The sequence below is a fragment of the Halichoerus grypus genome, chromosome 8 (assembly GCF_964656455.1).
Source record: "Halichoerus grypus chromosome 8, mHalGry1.hap1.1, whole genome shotgun sequence".
In the NCBI taxonomy this organism is placed as follows: Eukaryota; Metazoa; Chordata; class Mammalia; order Carnivora; family Phocidae; genus Halichoerus; species Halichoerus grypus.
The window spans coordinates 70,585,472-70,603,337 of NC_135719.1; the positions used below are offsets into that span (position 1 = coordinate 70,585,472).

Here is a 17,866-nt window from a genome sequence, read left to right on the forward strand (position 1 = left end):
ATCTTTCCCTTAGTCCAGGAGACATTTCAAAAGATGCGATAGCCAGGAAGCTTTCTATAATTAATGTGAAACCCGGTAAAATCTAACAACTAGCCCTCATCCTGCCTCCAACTTAATGCACACACTACGTCACACTGCACATGTCTGAGTTAAACTTGCCTGTAGATTCACCCATATGGCCTCTTACCGAAATGAAAAACGATAGCAACAACACAACAACAATAAATCCAAAATATTTAAAAAGGTCACTGAAGGGCGCCTGGGTGGCTCAGTCGGTTAAGCATCAGCCTTTGGCTCAGGTCATGATCCTGGGATCTGGGATCGAGCCCCACATCGGGCTCCCTGTTCAGCGGAGAGCCTGCTTCTCCCTCTTCCTCTGCCCCTCCCCCTGCATGTGCTCTCTGTCTCTCTCTCTCTCTCAAATAGATAAAATATTTTTTTAATTAAAAAACCTTTTAGGGGCGCCTGGGTGGCTCAGTTGTTAAGCGGCTGCCTTCGGCTCAGGTCATGATCCCAGGGCCCTGGGATCGAGCCCCGCATCGGGCTCCCTGCTCTGCGGGAAGCCTGCTTCTCCCTCTCCCACTCCCACTGCTTGTGTTCCCTCTCTCGTGTCTCTCTCTGTCAAATAAATAAATAAAATCTTAAAAAAAAAAAACCTTTTAAAAAGATTTTATTTCTTTGACAGAGCGAGAGAGCACAAGCGGGGAGGCAGTAGAAGGAGAGGGAGAAACAGGCTCCCTGCCCAGCAGAGAACCTGACGCGGGACTCGATCCCAGGACCCCGGGGTTCATGATTTGAGTCGAAGGCAGACCTTTAACCATCTAAGCCACCCAGGAGCCCCTAAATAAATAAGATCTTAAAAAAAACCCCGAAACCAAAAAAGCAGGCCACCGATACTTAGTGTTGTGAGGTTGTAAACTCATTGCTGGAGGGAACATAAAATGGTGCAGCCATTAACAGCTGCTTCATAGGCACTTACTCTATGAGCCAGCAGTTCCGGGCCTCGGTATTTACCCAAGAGAAAGAAAACATCTGTCCAGACAAAGATTTACACACAAGTATTTATAGTAGCTTTATTCATAATAGCCCCAAACTGGACACAACTCAATGTCCATTGACAAAAGAATAAACAAATAGTGGTACATCTGTACAAGAGAATACTATTCAGCAAGGAAAAAGAACAAATTACCCTGACATGCAATGAATCTCAGAAACGGGTTTAGCACAGGAAGCCAGACATAGACGAGTATACGGAGTATGCTTCTATTTATTTGAAATTCTAAAGCAGGCAAAAATTAAGCTTTAGCAACAGAAAAGCTGATCAGTGTTTGCCTGGGACCTGGTCTAGGGGGTGGAGGATTGACTAGAAAAGAATAAGAAGGAACTTTGTGGGGGAGATGGAAATATTTCATGTCTTGATTGTGCTGCTGGTGGTGACTCTAGAGGTGGACACATCGGTCAAAACTCACGGAACCATACACTTAAAATGGGTGCATCTTTTTTTAAAAATATTTTATTTATTTATTTGAGAGAGAGAGTGAGCAAGAGAGAGCAAAAACTGGGAGGAGAGGCAGAGAGAGAGGGAGAAGCAGGCTCCCCGCTGAGCAGGGGGCCTGACTCGGGGCCTGATCCCAGGATCCTGGGATCATGACCTGGGCTAAAGGCAGACGCTCAACCGGCTGAGCCACCCAGGTGCCCCAAAATGCGTGCATCTTCTATGTAATATCTAGATGAAGTTGATCACAATACAAAATTTTAAAAAGATATCTGACTAAATGTTAGAATGTAATCAGTGTTTATATGGCAAAAGGTAACGAAGCAATAGAACCTGCTCTGTAGCCCATAATCCTTAAGGGGAGGACTGAGAAGAGGGTGGTGTTGGAGTGCAGACTTGGGCTCCACAGTCCTGGCTTTCTCTTAGCCTCTAGGCCTTTGGCAAGTCACTTCACCTCTGTGGAGACTCAGTTTCCTCATCTGTAAAATAAAGGTAATAACAAAACCAGAATAGTAGGATGACAACTTCAATAAAAGCTCATTTCTTGGGGCGCCTGGGTGGCTCAGTCGTTAAGCGTCTGCCTTTGGCTCAGGTCATGGTCCCAGGGTCCTGGGATTGAGCCCTGCATCGGGCTCCCAGCTCGGCAGGAAGCCTGCTTCTCCCTCTCCAACTCCCCCTGCTTGTGTTCCTGCTCTCACTGTGTCTCTCTCTCTGTCAAATAAATAAATAAAATCTTAAAAAAACAAAACAAAACTCATTTCTTTCCGTGTTCCCTATCTGGGTCACAGAAGACAAAATTCTGAACCTTACCTTACCTGACAAATCTGTAGTGTTCATTCTCAAGCAGGCCCATGACTTCATCCGAAAAAATTGCCCTGACCCAGAGAGAAGATAATTACAATAATAGAGCACCCATGGGGCGCCTGGGTGGCTCAGTCGTTGGGCGTCTGCCTTCGGCTCAGGTCACAATCCCAGAGTCCTGGGATCGAGCCCCGCATCGGGCTCCCTCCTCGGCAGGGAGCCTGCTTCTCCCTCTCCCACTCCCCCTGCCTGTGTTCCCTCTCTTGCTGTCTCTCTCTGTCAAATAAAATCTTAAAAAAAAAAAAATAATAATAATAGAGCACCCTTGCAGAGCACTCTCTATGGGCACTATGCTAAGCATCCTCCATAATTCATTTAATTCCCACAACATTCTCTGAGACAGGTACTATTCTAACCCTATTTAACAGACAAGGAGACTGAGAGGACAACAGCTAGTAAGTAACACAACCTGGATACTAATCCAGGTGCTGTGGCCCAGAGCCCATGCTCTTGAACAACAGGCAAATTTGTCTCTTGTCAACGAAATTGTAATGTGAGATAAAAGAGGGGAAAGGAATTTGATTTGGAAATACTAGCTTTATATGAATTTAAATGTGAACAAAACCCAGTACCTTTCATATCAGTACTTTCACAAAATAGCTAATGATGATTTCAGGTTGGTCTGGAAAATCCTGCTCTGTTTCTAGTCCAGTTGCTGTGGTCTTTCTTTCTTTCTTTTTTTTTTTTTAAGATTTTATTTATTTATTTGACAGAGAGAGACACAGCAAGAGAGGGAACACAAGCAGGGGGAGTGGGAGAGAGAGAAGCAGGCTTCCCGCGGAGCAGGGAGCCTGATGTGGGGCTCGATCCCAGGACCCTGGGATCATGACCTGAGCCGAAGGCAGACACCCAACGACTGAGCCACCCAGGCGCCCCTGCTGTGGTCTTTCTAAAGAGCACACTCCAATGCTAACAGGAGTAAAACAGAGATCTAGTTGGGGTGACCAGCCCTCCATATTTTATTATTTTTTAAAAAGATTTTATTTATTTATTCTTTCTCCCCTGGGCTTGATTCCTGCTGCTTCTTCAGGCTGTTTCCAAGCCCTCCCGCCACCCTTTTTTAGATTTTATTTATTAGACAGAGAGAGAGAGTATGAGTTGGGGGGGGCTGGTAGGGGCAGAGGGAGAGGGAGAAGCAGACTCCCCACTGAGCAGGGAGCCCAATGCAGGGCTCCATCCAGGACCCTTGGATCATGACCTGAGCCAAAGGCAGACGCAACCAACTGAGCCACGCAGGAGCCCTGTTTCCAAGCCCTTTTTGCTTGGTCTACACTCATTCCAAATCCAAACAGACTGATGAAGTTCAACAGGGACACACCAGTATGACCACACCAGTGGTTAAAATACCCACTTCCCTGAGTGTGCCCCACCCTGTCACTCCTGCCCAGGATCCAGCCACTAAGGGGTTAATGTCAGGCATAACTCAGTCTTCTAAAAAGCTGCTACAGCACAGGGACTAGGAATTTTCTGAGCCTATACCAGTTGCTAAAGAATTTAGATATCCTTATTTACAAGTTTGTAAAATGCTAGTTTATATAAACAATGCCAAGAAGAGAATTTGGAGCAATATGATTATTCATTGAATGTTTGTTTATTGGGTTCTCTTTTTGCAAAGTTGCTGATGTTCATCATTATCATCACATCATCAAAGAATAATACATGCTCTAGGGTTAACCACAGCGCTGTGAATGGACCTCAGTGGTATCAGGCCCCAGCTTCTGTTCAAGAAGAAACTTTGGGCAGTGGAGCCAGTCTTTGGGGGAGAAGCAACTAAGGATTTGGCTGGACCTCGGGCCCAGCCATTTAGACAAGTGCTGTGGCCTCAGGGAAGGATTGTGGGCTGCCCACCAGGATTTTTATTAAGATTTTTTTTTTTAAAGATTTTATTTATTTATTTGTCAGAGAGAGAGAGTGTGCATGAGCAGGGGGAGCGGCAGGCAGAGGGAGAAGCAGGCTTCCCGCTGAGCAGGGAGCCTGATGCGGGACTCGATCCCAGGACCCTGGAATCATGACCTGAGCAGAAGGCAGACGCTTAACCGACTGGGCCACCCAGGTGCCCCTGATTCCATGTTTTAATATACATCCTTCATCTAGGACTCTCTTTTATTCTAACTGTACACTTTTTTATTTTTTATTAAAGATTTTATTTATTCATTTGAGACACAGAGATACAGAGAGAGAGAGAGCATGAGCAGGGGGAGAGGCAGAGGGAGAGGGAGAAGCAGGCTCCCCGCTGAGCCAGGAGCCCAATGTGGGGCTTGATCCCAGGACCCCGGGATCACGACCTGAGCTGAAGGCTGATGCTTAACTATCTGAGCCACCCAGGTGCCCCTGTACACTTTTTTTTTTAATACTTGGGCTCAAACTGTTTATATAATTCTGTATCACTTAATATTATCTTTTAGCATTTCCCCATGTCACTGAAAATTCTCTTAAGGATCATTTGCAGGGCTGGAGGTGTACTCTAACTGGAGGATGTGGGATGCCGGGTAGAGACTCAGACACTATCCAGTGGATAACAGGGATTCATTATAGGCTTTGAGTGAGAGAGTGACAGAATAAATTTTCTGACTTAGGAAGCTTGGGTGCACCAGAAATGTACAAAGCAAAGATGGGAGGCAGGTACGAGGTGATTATTGTGGCAAAGGGTGCCAAAAGGAAGAGGGGAGTCCAGTACTTCAAAGAAAGGATTGAGGGGACGCCTGGGTAGTTCAGTCTGTTAAGGGACTGCCTTCGGCTCAGGTCATGATCTCAGGGTCCTGGGATGGAGCCCCACGTTGAGCTCCCTGCTCAGTGGCGAGTCTGCTTGTCCCTCTCCCTCTGCCTCTGCCCAGCACTCTGCTTGTGCTCTCTCTGTGTCTCTCTCTCAAATAAATGAATAAAATCTTTAAAAAACAAAAAAAGAAAGAAAGAGAAAGGATTGAGGACTAAAGAAGGAGAGGAAGGAGTCCAAGTGTTTGGAGACTATTTAGTTCCAACTCCTTCCAATTCATTAGCTTGAGAGAATCATGCTGCCATTGTCAGAAATAAGGAAGTTAAGAGGGGAGTCCTTGTTTTTTAAAAAGATTTTTTAAAAGATTTTATTTATTTATTTGAGAGAGAGAGAAAGAGGAAGCATGGGCCTGAGGGAGGGGCAGAAAGAGAGGGAGAAGCAGACTCCCCACTGAGCAGGGAATCCAATATGATATGGGGCTCGATCCCAGGATCCCGAGATCATGACCTGAGCCAAAGGCAGACGCTTAACCAACTGAGTCACTCAGGTGCCCCGTTTTTTTTTATTTTTATTTTTTAGTAATCTCTACACCCAACTTGGGGCTTGAACTCAAGGCCCTGAGATCAAGAGTCCTGCACTCTTCCAACTGAGCCAGCCAGATGCCCCAAGTGGGGAGTCCTTTTAGATGAACTTTCTAGGTTTCAACGCCTGTAGGCCTTTAAAAAATACTGGCCAATGGGCGCCTGGGTGGCTGAGTTGGTTGAGTGACTGCCTTCAGCTCAGGTCATGATCCTGGAGTCCCGGGATCGAGTCCCACATCGGGCTCCCCCCTCAGCAGGGAGTTCTCCCTCTGACCCTCTTCCCTCTCGTGGTCTCTATCTCTCATTCTCTCTCTCAAATAAATAAATAAAATCTTAAAAAAAAAAATACTGGCCAGGGCTTGAGGGCAAGGTCTTGGGGGGGGGGGGCGGGCAGCAGCAGTTGGGATTAGCTAGATGTAGAGGAGGTGGAGAGAAAGACAGGGAGAAGCGGAGGCTAAGGCAGAGTTAGGGGGAGGATGCAGGGCAGGGCGGAAGCCCGAGCCTTGGGACATGGAGGACATGGACAACACGGATGGGGTTGGGCTGGAGGGTTGGCTAGCAGGATCCTGTCCTGGGGTTGGGGGTGGGACACCATGAGGCCAGCTCAACCCAGGCCGCTGAGTTTGCCACCAACTCCCTCCCAGGATGCCAGCACACCAAGTAGAGAAACCAGTTAAAAACCAATTAACTCTGCAGTCTATTTATTGTACCAGCCGTAATGGCGGTAGCATGTTGGTAAACAAGTGGTGCTTATCCCGGCTTTACTGAGGTACGGCTGACAAAGAAATGAAGTGTTAAATGTACAATTCTTTCTCAGGACTCCTTCTGAGCAGCAGGCCCCACTGACTTGGAGGCCTTGGAGCGGGGTATACCCGGGAACTGGAGCAAGACTGCTCGAGGCGCGTTTCTCTCACAAAGAGCCTGCACGCTGACCTTGCTAAGTACATGCTACCCCACAAGCAGTGTTTTTTTGTTAATACCCTTTCCAGCAGTAGGAAAATCACGATGGTGGGGTAGGGATAGACTGGTTTGGTTTATTCTCCTTGAGGTTTTGCCGTAGGTATCCCAACGTATGCAGTAATTTTATTTTATTTATTTATTTATTTTTAAGATTTTATTTATTTATTTGACAGAAACAGCGATAGCAGGAACACAAGCAGAGGGAGTGGGAGAGGGAGAAGCAGGCTTCCCCCCAAGGAGGGAGCCCAATGTGGGACTCGATCCCAGGACCCGGGATCATGACCTGAGCCGAAGGCAGACGCTCAACGACTGAGCCACCCAGGTGCCCTGCAGTAATTTTAAATAAGATAAGGGAACAACAGAAATGCCTGAGAACTTGACCACACCTGAGGTGAAGTGTCTACCACTTACTAGCCTCTTTAAAACTGGGAAAGTTCCCTAGCTCCTCTGGGCCCCAGTATGCTCACCCTCTCCCCCGCCTTCTCACTTGGCTTCCTATAAGACGGGGAAACTAAAGCACTTTGATAAGTCTAAGTCCCATATACCTGTGTCAGACATTTTGGAAACAAAAGGTTATTACTGCCATGATTCAATGTCAGGGCCATGTTTTAGTTTTTTGGGTGTTTTCTCTTCTTTCTTTCTTTTTTTAAAAAAATAAAATAAACTATTTTAGAACAGTTTACATTTACAGGAAAAGTTGAGAAGATAATTTCCACATACCTCCAACCCAGGTTCCCCTGTGATGAACATCTTACATTACATGGTTATATTTGTCATGATTAATGAACCAGCATTGATATATTATTATTAACTAAATTCATATTTTATTCAGAATTCCTCAGTTTTCCCCTAATGTCCTCTTTCAGCTCCAGAATCCCATCCAGCACACCATGTTACTGACATTCAGTTGCCATTCTCCTCAGGCTCCTCTTGACTCTTGGCAGTTTTTCAGACTTTCCTTGTTCCTGATGACCTTGACAGTTTTGAGGAGTACTGGGCAGGCAATTCATAGAATGTCTCTCCGATGGAACTTTTCTGACGTTTTTCTCCTGATTAGACTGGGGTTCTAGTAGGGAAGACCACAGAGGAAAAATGCCATTCTCATTACATCATATCAAGGGTACATACTATCAACTTGACTTATTGATGCTGATCTTCATCTTGATCACCTGATTGAAGGAGTGTTTGTCAGGATTCTCCACTGTGAAGTTACTCTTTCTCCCCCCACCTTTTTCATACTGTCCTCCTTGGAAGGAAGTCACTATGCACAGTCCACCCTGAAGGAGTTGGGGGTTATGCTCCTCCTCGAGGTTCTACATACATTATTTGGAATTTTCCGGAGATTTGCCTATGATTGCCTATTTATTTATGTACTCAATCATTTATTTATATCAGAATAGACTCGTGGATATTTATGTTATACTTTGGGTTATAATCCAATACTTCCTAATTTTGTTGCTCAACTTGTTCCAGATTTCTCCTTTGGAAACTCTTTCAGTTAGCTGGCTCTGTGTCCGTTTGATGTACCTCATTCTTCCCTTTGTTTTGTTTAGGACTTCCTTACTTTCTGTACCACAGAATGCTCCAGGCTCATTTTGTATATTTCCTGCCCCAGTCCTCGAATCAAACATTTCTCTAAGGAGAATGTTAGGGCCAAGTTTTAATCTTTGCAAATGTGTGTCTGGCTGGAAGTTAGGATAGATGATCTGTCAGGTGGGCAGGAGTAAGACTCAACCCACCATTAGTAGGGGACTTTCCCAGCAGTAGCAGCTACAATTGCAAGTCCTTAGCTGAGAAACAGGTGACTCACCAGCTCCCAGGGTTGTCTCCACCCTCCCCTTCTTGCTGGCATGACTGTCCCTAAACCAGCTCAGACAGAGGGACCTAGGTCGGAAAGTGTCCCCACCCATGGGGCCTGTCGCAGGCCAAGTCAGGGCTTTTCCCCATGCCAGCAGACACCTCCCCCCATTTGTGTATTATTTATATATACCCTTCATACCTGCAGAAAGGATTAAACAAGATTACCCTCAAATTTATAGCTACAATAAAACTGTTATTAAAACTTGGGTAAAAGGACAAGAGTTCTGTGAGGAAGAGCCTCTACGTGTGTGTGTGTCTAGTAATTTTGTCCCAGACACCTGGTTCCCTGAATCACAGATTGCTAGCACCAGAAGGGCTTTCAGAAATAAACGGGCTTCACCTGTCCTTTTATAATGCTAAGACGGATCAAGTAATTTCTCAGGAGTCACAAAGCTAATGAGCTGAAGAACTAGGAATACTAGGACAGGTCTCTTGATGTACAGGTCTTTTCAAATCCCCATTCTTGCCTCCCTTTCCAGGAGAGCAAAAAGAACAGCTTTTGGACCTCCTGTGGGAGACAATGGCAAGACAACATTTTGGGGCCTCTCCCATTTGCTAAATGAATAAACTTATGTGGATATGTCTGAGAAGTCTTTGGGGCTATAATCTGGGATTATTAGTACCCCCAGATACTTGGATGTAGGGAATGTAGACATTGGGATATAGAAGTGGATATTGGAGAGGATCCTACCATTTCCCACAGTCAAGATTTTAACAGTTAAATCAGCAACTTTCTAGGTGTTGTCCTCAATTTTTGACAAGGAAAGAAGGAAGGAAAAACAAGGAAAAATAAAAATCAGGGATCCTGAGACTTTTTCCAAGAGATTTAGAGATTTGGATTTAATGGATTTTTATACTACCAATTGTTTAAGAAATAGGATTATCTCTTTTCTTTAATATTCACTGCCTCCTCCCCTCCCAACACTCTTCCTGCAACAACTCAAGAATGTGTTTTCAACCATCTTTGTACAGGCTGAGATGAAAGACTGGCTTGGAATTCAGAGAAAGGATCCTGGGCCTGGTGTCACTTGATGTGGCTGCAAAAAAAGACGAAATTAGCTCGCTTGGGTGACCTTCCTAGAGCTACCTGGCATATCTTGTCTCAGTCTGTAAACTCCTTCTGGGGCAAGGGCAATGGGTGGCCCAGAACAGCATCAGCAAATAGGTAATTACTACGTGCTTTTGATGATGATGATGAAGATAATATTTGGGGTTTTAGAAAATACTCAAATGGAGAATTGTCCTTGGTGATCCTCTCCAGCTAGACTCTCCAGCACCCCAAATTCCTTTAGCGGAGTACAGTGAAGGTGTTTAAGGTCTGCCTCCAGGCCTCATCTAGAGGAAGCTCTTCCCTGGGAGTACAGTAAATTCCTGCTTGATGTGTACATGCTTGAGTTTATTTTCTGTCTCTTTATGATCTATATATTTTTTTAAGATTTTTTTTTTTTTTTGGAAGTAATCTCTAAGTAACCCAACATGGGGCTTGAACTTACATCCCTGAGATCAAGAGTTGAAGGCTCTAGGGACTGAGGCAGCCAGGTGCCCCCATGATCTATATATTTTTTAAAAATCATTCTTTAATTAAGAACATTATTATCCAGACTTTCATACTCGTGCAAACATATACCTAGTTTTTTATTTTGAACAAAGGTTTAATTTGAACAGGCTGTATTATGTGTGTTGCAACTTGCTTCTTCCTCCTAACAATAAATCCTGGATAGCTTTCTCCGCCAAGATACCTAAATCTGCCTCATTTTGGCGATTCTTTGTCCTTGTACCCGCATGATTCTCTGAGCGCCAGTTTTCCTTTGGCCTCTCTTCCTCCCGGCGTTTGTGATTGCCTGGCCTCATGGGGTGCACTGCGGAGGGAGGCGCGGCCGGAGGCCCAGCGGGTGGGCGGGGTCCGAGGCCGCTCGGGACATGCAGATGAGGTGGGCGTGGCCCCCACTTATACCCGGGGTTAGCGGCGGGCTGGCGCGCCGGGCCTTGGCAGACTTGAGAGGCAGCCTGCGAAACCTGCTTCCCGGAGCACAGCGGAGCCTGGTCCCGGGCTGCCCCCGGAGCGGGCCATGCCCCCGCGGGAGCTGAGCGAGGCCGAGTCGTCCCCGCTCCGGGCCCCGACCCCTCCGCCGCGGCGGGGCAGCGCGCCCCCGGAGCTGGGCATCAAGTGCGTGCTGGTGGGCGACGGCGCCGTGGGCAAGAGCAGCCTCATCGTCAGCTACACCTGCAATGGGTACCCCGCGCGCTACCGGCCCACAGCGCTGGACACCTTCTCCGGTACGTTCAACTGCCCCGGCGGCCGCGTGGCTGGGGGTGGGGCTGTGCACCCGTCGGCTGGGGCTGGCGCGGGGACGGGAGGGCAAGGGAGCCCCCCGGGGAGGGTGGCGGGAGCAGGCCCCGAGGTGGCGCTGGTGAGGTCCGGTGGGGCCCACGACACTCTTCCTAACTCGCTGTCCCCCCACGCCCTGACCCTGCAGTGCAAGTCCTGGTGGATGGAGCGCCGGTGCGCATTGAGCTCTGGGACACAGCGGGACAGGTGAGAAACTGGGGGCGGCCTCTAATGGTCTGGGAGAAGGTGGGCTGGAGGCTGGGAGGACCCTAGATGGATAAGGAATGGAGAAGGTCTTGGGCCCGTCCGAGTCTCAGGTCTGCAACCGCAGGTGACAATCAGATTCCCATTACTTGTGGCAGGGAATAACCCTACTAATGATCAGGCCTTCTCATCCTAGGAAGATTTTGACCGCCTTCGCTCCCTCTGCTACCCGGATACCGATGTCTTCCTGGCTTGCTTCAGCGTGGTGCAGCCCAGCTCTTTCCAGAACATTACAGAGAAATGGCTGCCTGAGATCCGCACTCACAACCCGCAGGCACCCGTGCTGCTGGTGGGTACCCAGGCCGACCTGAGGGACGATGTCAATGTACTGATTCAGCTGGACCAGGGGGGCCGAGAGGGCCCCGTGCCCCAACCCCAGGCTCAGGGTCTAGCCGAGAAAATCCGAGCCTCCTGCTACCTCGAGTGCTCCGCCTTGACGCAGAAGAACTTGAAAGAGGTGTTTGACTCGGCTATTCTCAGTGCAATTGAACACAAAGCCCGGCTGGAGAAGAAACTGAATGCCAAAGGTGTGCGTACCCTTTCCCGCTGTCGCTGGAAGAAGTTCTTTTGCTTTGTTTGAACAGCCATGGCAGCTAGGGAGCAGTAGGCCTAAGACCACAGACTTCTGGAAACTGGAGCCTTTGAGGGGGACACTGGCAGGGCCAGTCCGCCCCATGGGACTCAGTTCCCATCTGAACACTGTGAGGACACAGGCCTCTGACTGCCCACTCTCATATGCGAGGGGCTCTGATTTGGATCTCTGGTCAAGGCTCACAGAGAAGTCCCAGCACTTGGATTTTCGTGGGGTGGTCCTAACAGTGCCAGCCACCTCCAAGTAGTTAGGGATCCAATTCCCAGTTTCTTATCATGAGCCCTCAGGTCAGCCTGGCTGAATTAGGACCCCTTGTGGTGGTCCCCACCTTGGCACAGGGCGGGGGAGGAAGAGCCAGGCATTTTGGAGGGCAGGAGGGTGTCCAGCCCTGATTTGGAGAGAAGTTCGGGATGGACTGGATAAGACAGAGGTCAAGGAGAGACTGAGAGGGAGCAGAAAGTGAGGCCTTGGAGCCTTGGGACAGGAGGCAGGCTGGTGAGGAGGCAGGTCAGAAGGCTAGGTTTGGAAGGAGGAAGAGCAAGGAGAGCAGGAAAGTGGCGCAGCTGAGGAGCAAGGCTGACACCGGGGCTGCCCTCTGCCCCCAGGGCCCGGGAGGGCGGGGCTGGTCCCTGGGAAGAACTGGGGCTCAGGGCTCCCTAGGCACTGCCCAAACTAGCTGGGCCAGGAGCAGGGCAGGAAGCGAGAGGCAAGGCCCACCCGGAGGAGGGGGAGGAGGGGGAGGAGCCGCGACCTAGAGCCTGGAGGAAGAAGGGGCTGGGGTCACCTTTCTCCAAGGCCACAGCCTAGAAGGTAGAGCAGTGCGGAATCTACAAATAAAACCTTAAGTTTCTGAAGCTGCTGTCTCTGTGTCATTTCCTGGAGCTGTCTGCCCATTGCCCTCTAAGAACCCTCTTCAAGGCCCAGCAGCCAGGATAGGTAGGTTGGGCACTGAAGGACTGAGGCCAGACTGACAGGTGGGGGCTGGACTAGATGAGACAGTGTGCTGGGAACTGGACTTGGGGGGGGCAGGTCTGGGGCACCCCGCTTGGAGCTTAGCCGGTTCCCAGGAGAGCTAGCGTGGGAAGCAGCCTGGGAACGGGTTTCCCCAGGTGTCAGCGCCAGAGCTGCTTTCCCATGACCTCACCAGGTGGGTGTTGCCCCGCCCCTCTTTCTAGAGCACCTTGCTCAGCGCTGGGGCTCTGGGGCGATGCTGGGCCCTCTGAACCTTCCTGCTCTGATCCAACTGTCCACAGGGTCTTGCGGGGTGGGGGGGGCACCTGGTGCGGAGCCCAAGCATGAAGGGACCCCGTACAGCCTAAACCTCAACCACTGGCCAAACTCCTGGGTCAAGTTGGTTGGACCTCATGTTTGGTCTTGGCATTCAAAGTCCACATAAGGACCGACCAAAGGTCAAGGTGCCGGTTGTCAATAATTTAAAAAGAAGTTTGGTCCCAGAAATCCTGTGGAGTGAGGATTTGTTGGGTGACGACTTGGAGAGCAACAGGGATCCAGAGAACATTCCCTGGAATTGGAGCTGGAAGGAACTTTAAAGGGCACCTTGGGGGAAAAACACACTTTATTTTACCCATAAGGAAAGTGAGCCCCAGAGAAAAAAGGTAGTATCTCAAGTGAGGTATTATTACCAAGTAGCTGTAAGAGCACTTTGTGAACTCTAGAGTTCTGTATATACGTGGGTAAATGTAATTCTTTTGGAGAGGTATCTCTAAGGCACACCTGGGACAGCTGCTAGGCAACTGCTGGGCCAGGTGAGTGCGAACCCTGTCCAGGCCCAGCTGCCTCTCCAGGAAGTAACAGCTGCCTGGGTATGAGAAAGAGCAGGGCTGAGGGACAGAAATCCTAGCCAAGCGAAACCTGAGCTAATCCCCAAATTTAGTTTTAGCCAAGACTGTCCAGCTCATGTCCCACCAGGGCCTGTCCCCTAGAGCTCCAGCCATTTCGTCTCCCTTTGTCCCCTTGCCCCTGAGGTGGAGGGGCTGGAGCCGCACCATTGCAGCCAGGGCCCGGGGGGTCTCCCACCCCAGCTCCATGGCCTCTTTTACCTCAACCCAGCCCAACACACTACCCACCCGCCCCGGGGGAGCAGAGACCCGGGTTCAAGTTCAGACTCTGACATCAACCATGACCTTAGGCAAATCATTTCCCTTCAGTGTGCCTCGGTTTCCTCATTTGCAAAACAAAAGACTCAGGATTCTGGATTAGAGGTTGTCAAACTGCTTCAGGGGGCCTTAGAGGTCCTATGAGTAGGGGGCGGAAGTCTAAAGGTCATCTCTGAGGCTCCCCACCTCCTGCTTCTTCCCTGATTCTCTGGTGGCCCCAGCACATCCGTGTCCCTATGTCTCCTCTTCTGCTGGGTCACCAAGCCTGGTCAGCACCTCTCTCAGCCTTGCCCTCCCCATCCCTGCCCCTACTGTGCTCCAACCACTTCCCCTGGGACTGCTGCCTTCCGCCTCTGGCATCTCTCCGACTCAGGACTGTTAACAGCTCTCCGGGCCAGTGGTGAACTCCCAGGCCCTCATTTTAGCATTCAAGGCCTTTTCAAATCCCACATCAAACTGGACCAAGCCAGCTGGTTCCAGTGATCCCACTCCCTGATCCCTGATTATTTTTTGACTTCTGACTCCCAAGTCTTTGCTTTTGCCAAATCCTCTAGTTTGCAAAGTGCCCCCCTGCCCCCGCCACCCATGCCCTGTTTCTCTTCTAACCATCTTTCAGTACTCCCCTTTTCCAGAAAGTGTCTCTTACTTGTATTAGCGTCCACACTGCTCTCTTGGTACTTGGAGGGCACTCTGCATTTGGTCACTTACTCAGATTGCATCTCCCCAGCGAAGTAGAAAGTCCTCTTCATGCCCCTGTGCTCCTGCAGGGGCTTGGGCTCAGGCAATATTTGTAGCTGGCCCTTAAGTGCTTAAGATAAAAATCCAACCAGTGAGCCCTGGAGGGGACCCTGAGGGTCAAGTTCAGCTCCAGATATGTGCCACGGAAGCCTGGAGATAGGCCTAAGAGCAATGGCTTGCTGGAACGGCCCTTGGACAGGCAGGGACCAAGCCTATGCAGGACAGGTAGGATTTACTTCTGGTTCCCAACCCACCGACCTGCTCTGCTTCTGTTTCTCTTTATAATATCTATTTTATTTCTTTCCTTCCTTTGCCTTCTTCTCCCCCTCTCCATTCTCTCTCTCTTTTTTTTTTTTTTTTTTTTTGAAGATTTTACTTCTTTATTTGACAGAGACACAGCGAGAGAGGGAACACAAGCAGGGGGAGTGGGAGAGGGAGAAGCAGGCTTCCTGCTGAGCAGGGAGCCTGATGCGGGGCTCGATCCCAGGACCCCAGGATCATGACCTGAGCCGAAGGCAGACACTTAACGACTGAGCCACCCAGGCGCCCCCTTTAGCTGATTTTTTATTTTTATTTTTTATTTATTTATTTATTTATTTGACAGAGAGAGAGATAGCGAGAGCAGGAACACAAGCAGGGGGAGTGGGAGAGGGAGAAGCAGGCTTCCCGCCGAGCAGGGAGCCCGATGTGGGACTCGATCCCAGGACCCTGGGATCATGACCTGAGCCGAAGGCAGACGCTTAACGACTGAGCCACCCAGGCGCCCTTTTTTTTTTTTTTTTTTTTTTTATTTATTTATTTGACAGAGAGAGAGATAGCGAGAGCAGGAACACAAGCAGGGGGAGTGGGAGAGGGAGATAGCTGATTTTTTAAATGTTTTATTTTTCCCATAATAAATACTCATAGAAAAATTAGAAAATCTGAAGAACTAGAAGATTAAAAATTTAGTAATAGTCTTAACTCCCATAGATAATCAATAGTAACATTTTGATGTACTTCCTTCCAGCCTGTTCTATGCATATTTTTGAAAATTTTTTTGTGATCATGCTATATATACAATTTTGTATTTTTTGTTTTTTTATTTAAAATTTGATTTTATTTTATTTTTTTAAAGATTTTATTTATTTATTTGAGAGAGAGACAGCACAAGAGGGAAGAGGATCAGAGGGAGAAGCAGACCCCCTGCTGAGCAGGGAGCCCGATGTGGGACTCGGGACTCCAGGATCATGACCTGAGCTGAAGGCAGGCACTTAACCAACTGAGCCACCCAGGCACCCTCATTTAAAATTTTAAACAGGGGTGCCTGGCTGGCTCAGTTGGTAGAGCATGCAACCCTTGATCTTCGGATTGTGAGCCCCACGTAGGGTATAGTGATCACTTAAAAAAAAAAATGAAATCTCTAAGGGATGCCTGGGTGGCTCAGTCGGTTAATCTGGCTCAGGTCATGATCCCAGGGTCCTGGGATCGAGACCCTCATCCACCTCCACAGTCAGTGGGGAGTTTGCTTTTACCTCTCCTTCTGCCCCTCCCCCTGCTCATGTGCTCTCTCTCTCCCTAAAAGAAATAAATCTTTTTAAAAAAGTAAAATTAAAAAAATAAATAAATTTAAAATACTTTTAAAATATTATTAGTATTTTTTTTTTAAGATTTTATTTATTGGGGCGCCTGGGTGGCTCAGTCGGTTAAGCGGCTGCCTTCGGCTCAGGTCATGATCCCAGGGTACTGGGATCGAGCCCCACATCGGGCTCCCTGCTCGGCGGAGAGCCTGCTTCTCCCTCTCCCTCTGTCTGCCGCTCTGCCTACTTGTGCTCTCTCTCTATCTCTGTTAAATAAATAAAAATCTTAAAAAAAAAAAAAAGATTTTATTTATTTATCTGACAGAGATAGAGACAGTGAGAGAACAAGTAGGGGGAGTGGGGGAGGGAGAAGCAGGCCTCCCGCGGAGCAGGGATCCTGATGTGGGGCTCTATCCCAGGACCCTGGGATCATGACCTGAGCCGAAGGCAGATGCTTAACGACTGAGCCACCCAGGCACCCCTATTAGTAGTATTTTTTATTTTTTTAGTAGTATTTTTAAAAATATTATTTATTTAGAGAGAAAGAGAGAGAGTGGACATGAGTGGCAGAAGGAGAGAGAATCTCAGGCAGACTCCACACTGATCTTGGAGCCAGACACGGGGCTCGATCTCATGACCCCAAGATCATGACCTGAGCTGAAATCAAGAGTCGGTTGCTCAACCGATTGAGCCACCCAGACATCTCTATTACTACTTTTTAAGTAGGCTCCATGCCTAATGTGAGCCTGGAACTCATGACTCCGAGACCAAGAGTTGCATGCTCCACTGACTGAGCCAGCCAGGTGCCCCAATAAATAAAATTTAACAGTGTTTTTCATGTCATTATAAACTCTGACCAGAGGCTGTAACCATATGTATATATTTGCTTACTATTTCACCCTGACCATAATTTCTTCAACTAGATCCCAATTTGGGAGCATTGAGGTGGTTTTCCTTTAACTTTTTTTTTTATTATTATAAATGATAACTACGTCGGCATTTGGTTATTTTTTCCACCATGGGTTGGTGCCCATCTACAGAAAAACAGTTCTTCATCTTTGGTTTGGAGACGGGACCCCATATAATCCCAAGTGGCTCTTTGGAGAGGGCTTGGGTTTCTGTGTATGTATGACTTGTGTTGTGGGTGGGGGGGGGTCCTCTTTCCGGCGGAGCATGACTAGCAGATTGTGGGTGTTCAATAAATACTAAATGATGACAAGGTGTATGTACATCGTGTATTTGTGTTCACGTACATTTCTCTGTGTCCCTGTTTTTGCTCTCGCATATTGAGAGTGGCTATTGTCCTTGTGCAAAACTCGGAATAATTCCATATATGTGCGAGTCTGTGTGTCTCCGTCTGTCAGTGTGGGCGTCTCTATGCACTATGTGTACAGCTCTGTATGTGTATGTCTGTGCACCCACATGACATCTGCCCTCAGCAGTGTATTATACACAAATCTGTGCGTGCGTCTGGCTGTGCACATCCAGGTCGGGCCTGGTTTCTTGGGGGCCATGTGTCTACGTGTTTGTGCGCGCCGAGGCTCAGTTCTGTGTGGATCTGGGAGGGGGTCTCTCTCCGCGTGCTTCCTTGTGCCGGGCCAGGCTGGCATGTGAGTGTGCGCGCACCCGAAGGGGGTGTGCCTCTCTTGCTTTCCGCCTGGGAGCAGAGTGGTGCCCAGGGCGGGGGTGACGCACCCTCCCCGAGCTCCCCCAGTCTCCTGGGAACCAGCTTGGGAGAGTGAGTGAGACCGAAAGCAGACTGCGTCAGGAGCACCAGCCCCTTTTGCAACCAGCCCAGGC

General features: G+C 48.6%; 1 protein-coding gene across 1 annotated transcript; it reads left to right on the forward strand.

The window, feature by feature from the left end:
- The first annotated feature begins 7,302 nt into the window (after positions 1–7,302).
- RHOV (ras homolog family member V) lies at positions 7,303–12,509 on the forward strand. Its single transcript, XM_036084213.2, has 3 exons — positions 7,303–10,747; positions 10,948–11,006; positions 11,200–12,509. The coding sequence occupies exons 1-3, from the start codon at positions 10,540–10,542 to the stop codon at positions 11,641–11,643; spliced, it is 711 nt and encodes a 236-aa protein (XP_035940106.1). The 5' UTR covers positions 7,303–10,539; the 3' UTR covers positions 11,644–12,509.
- The last annotated feature ends 5,357 nt before the right edge of the window (positions 12,510–17,866 follow it).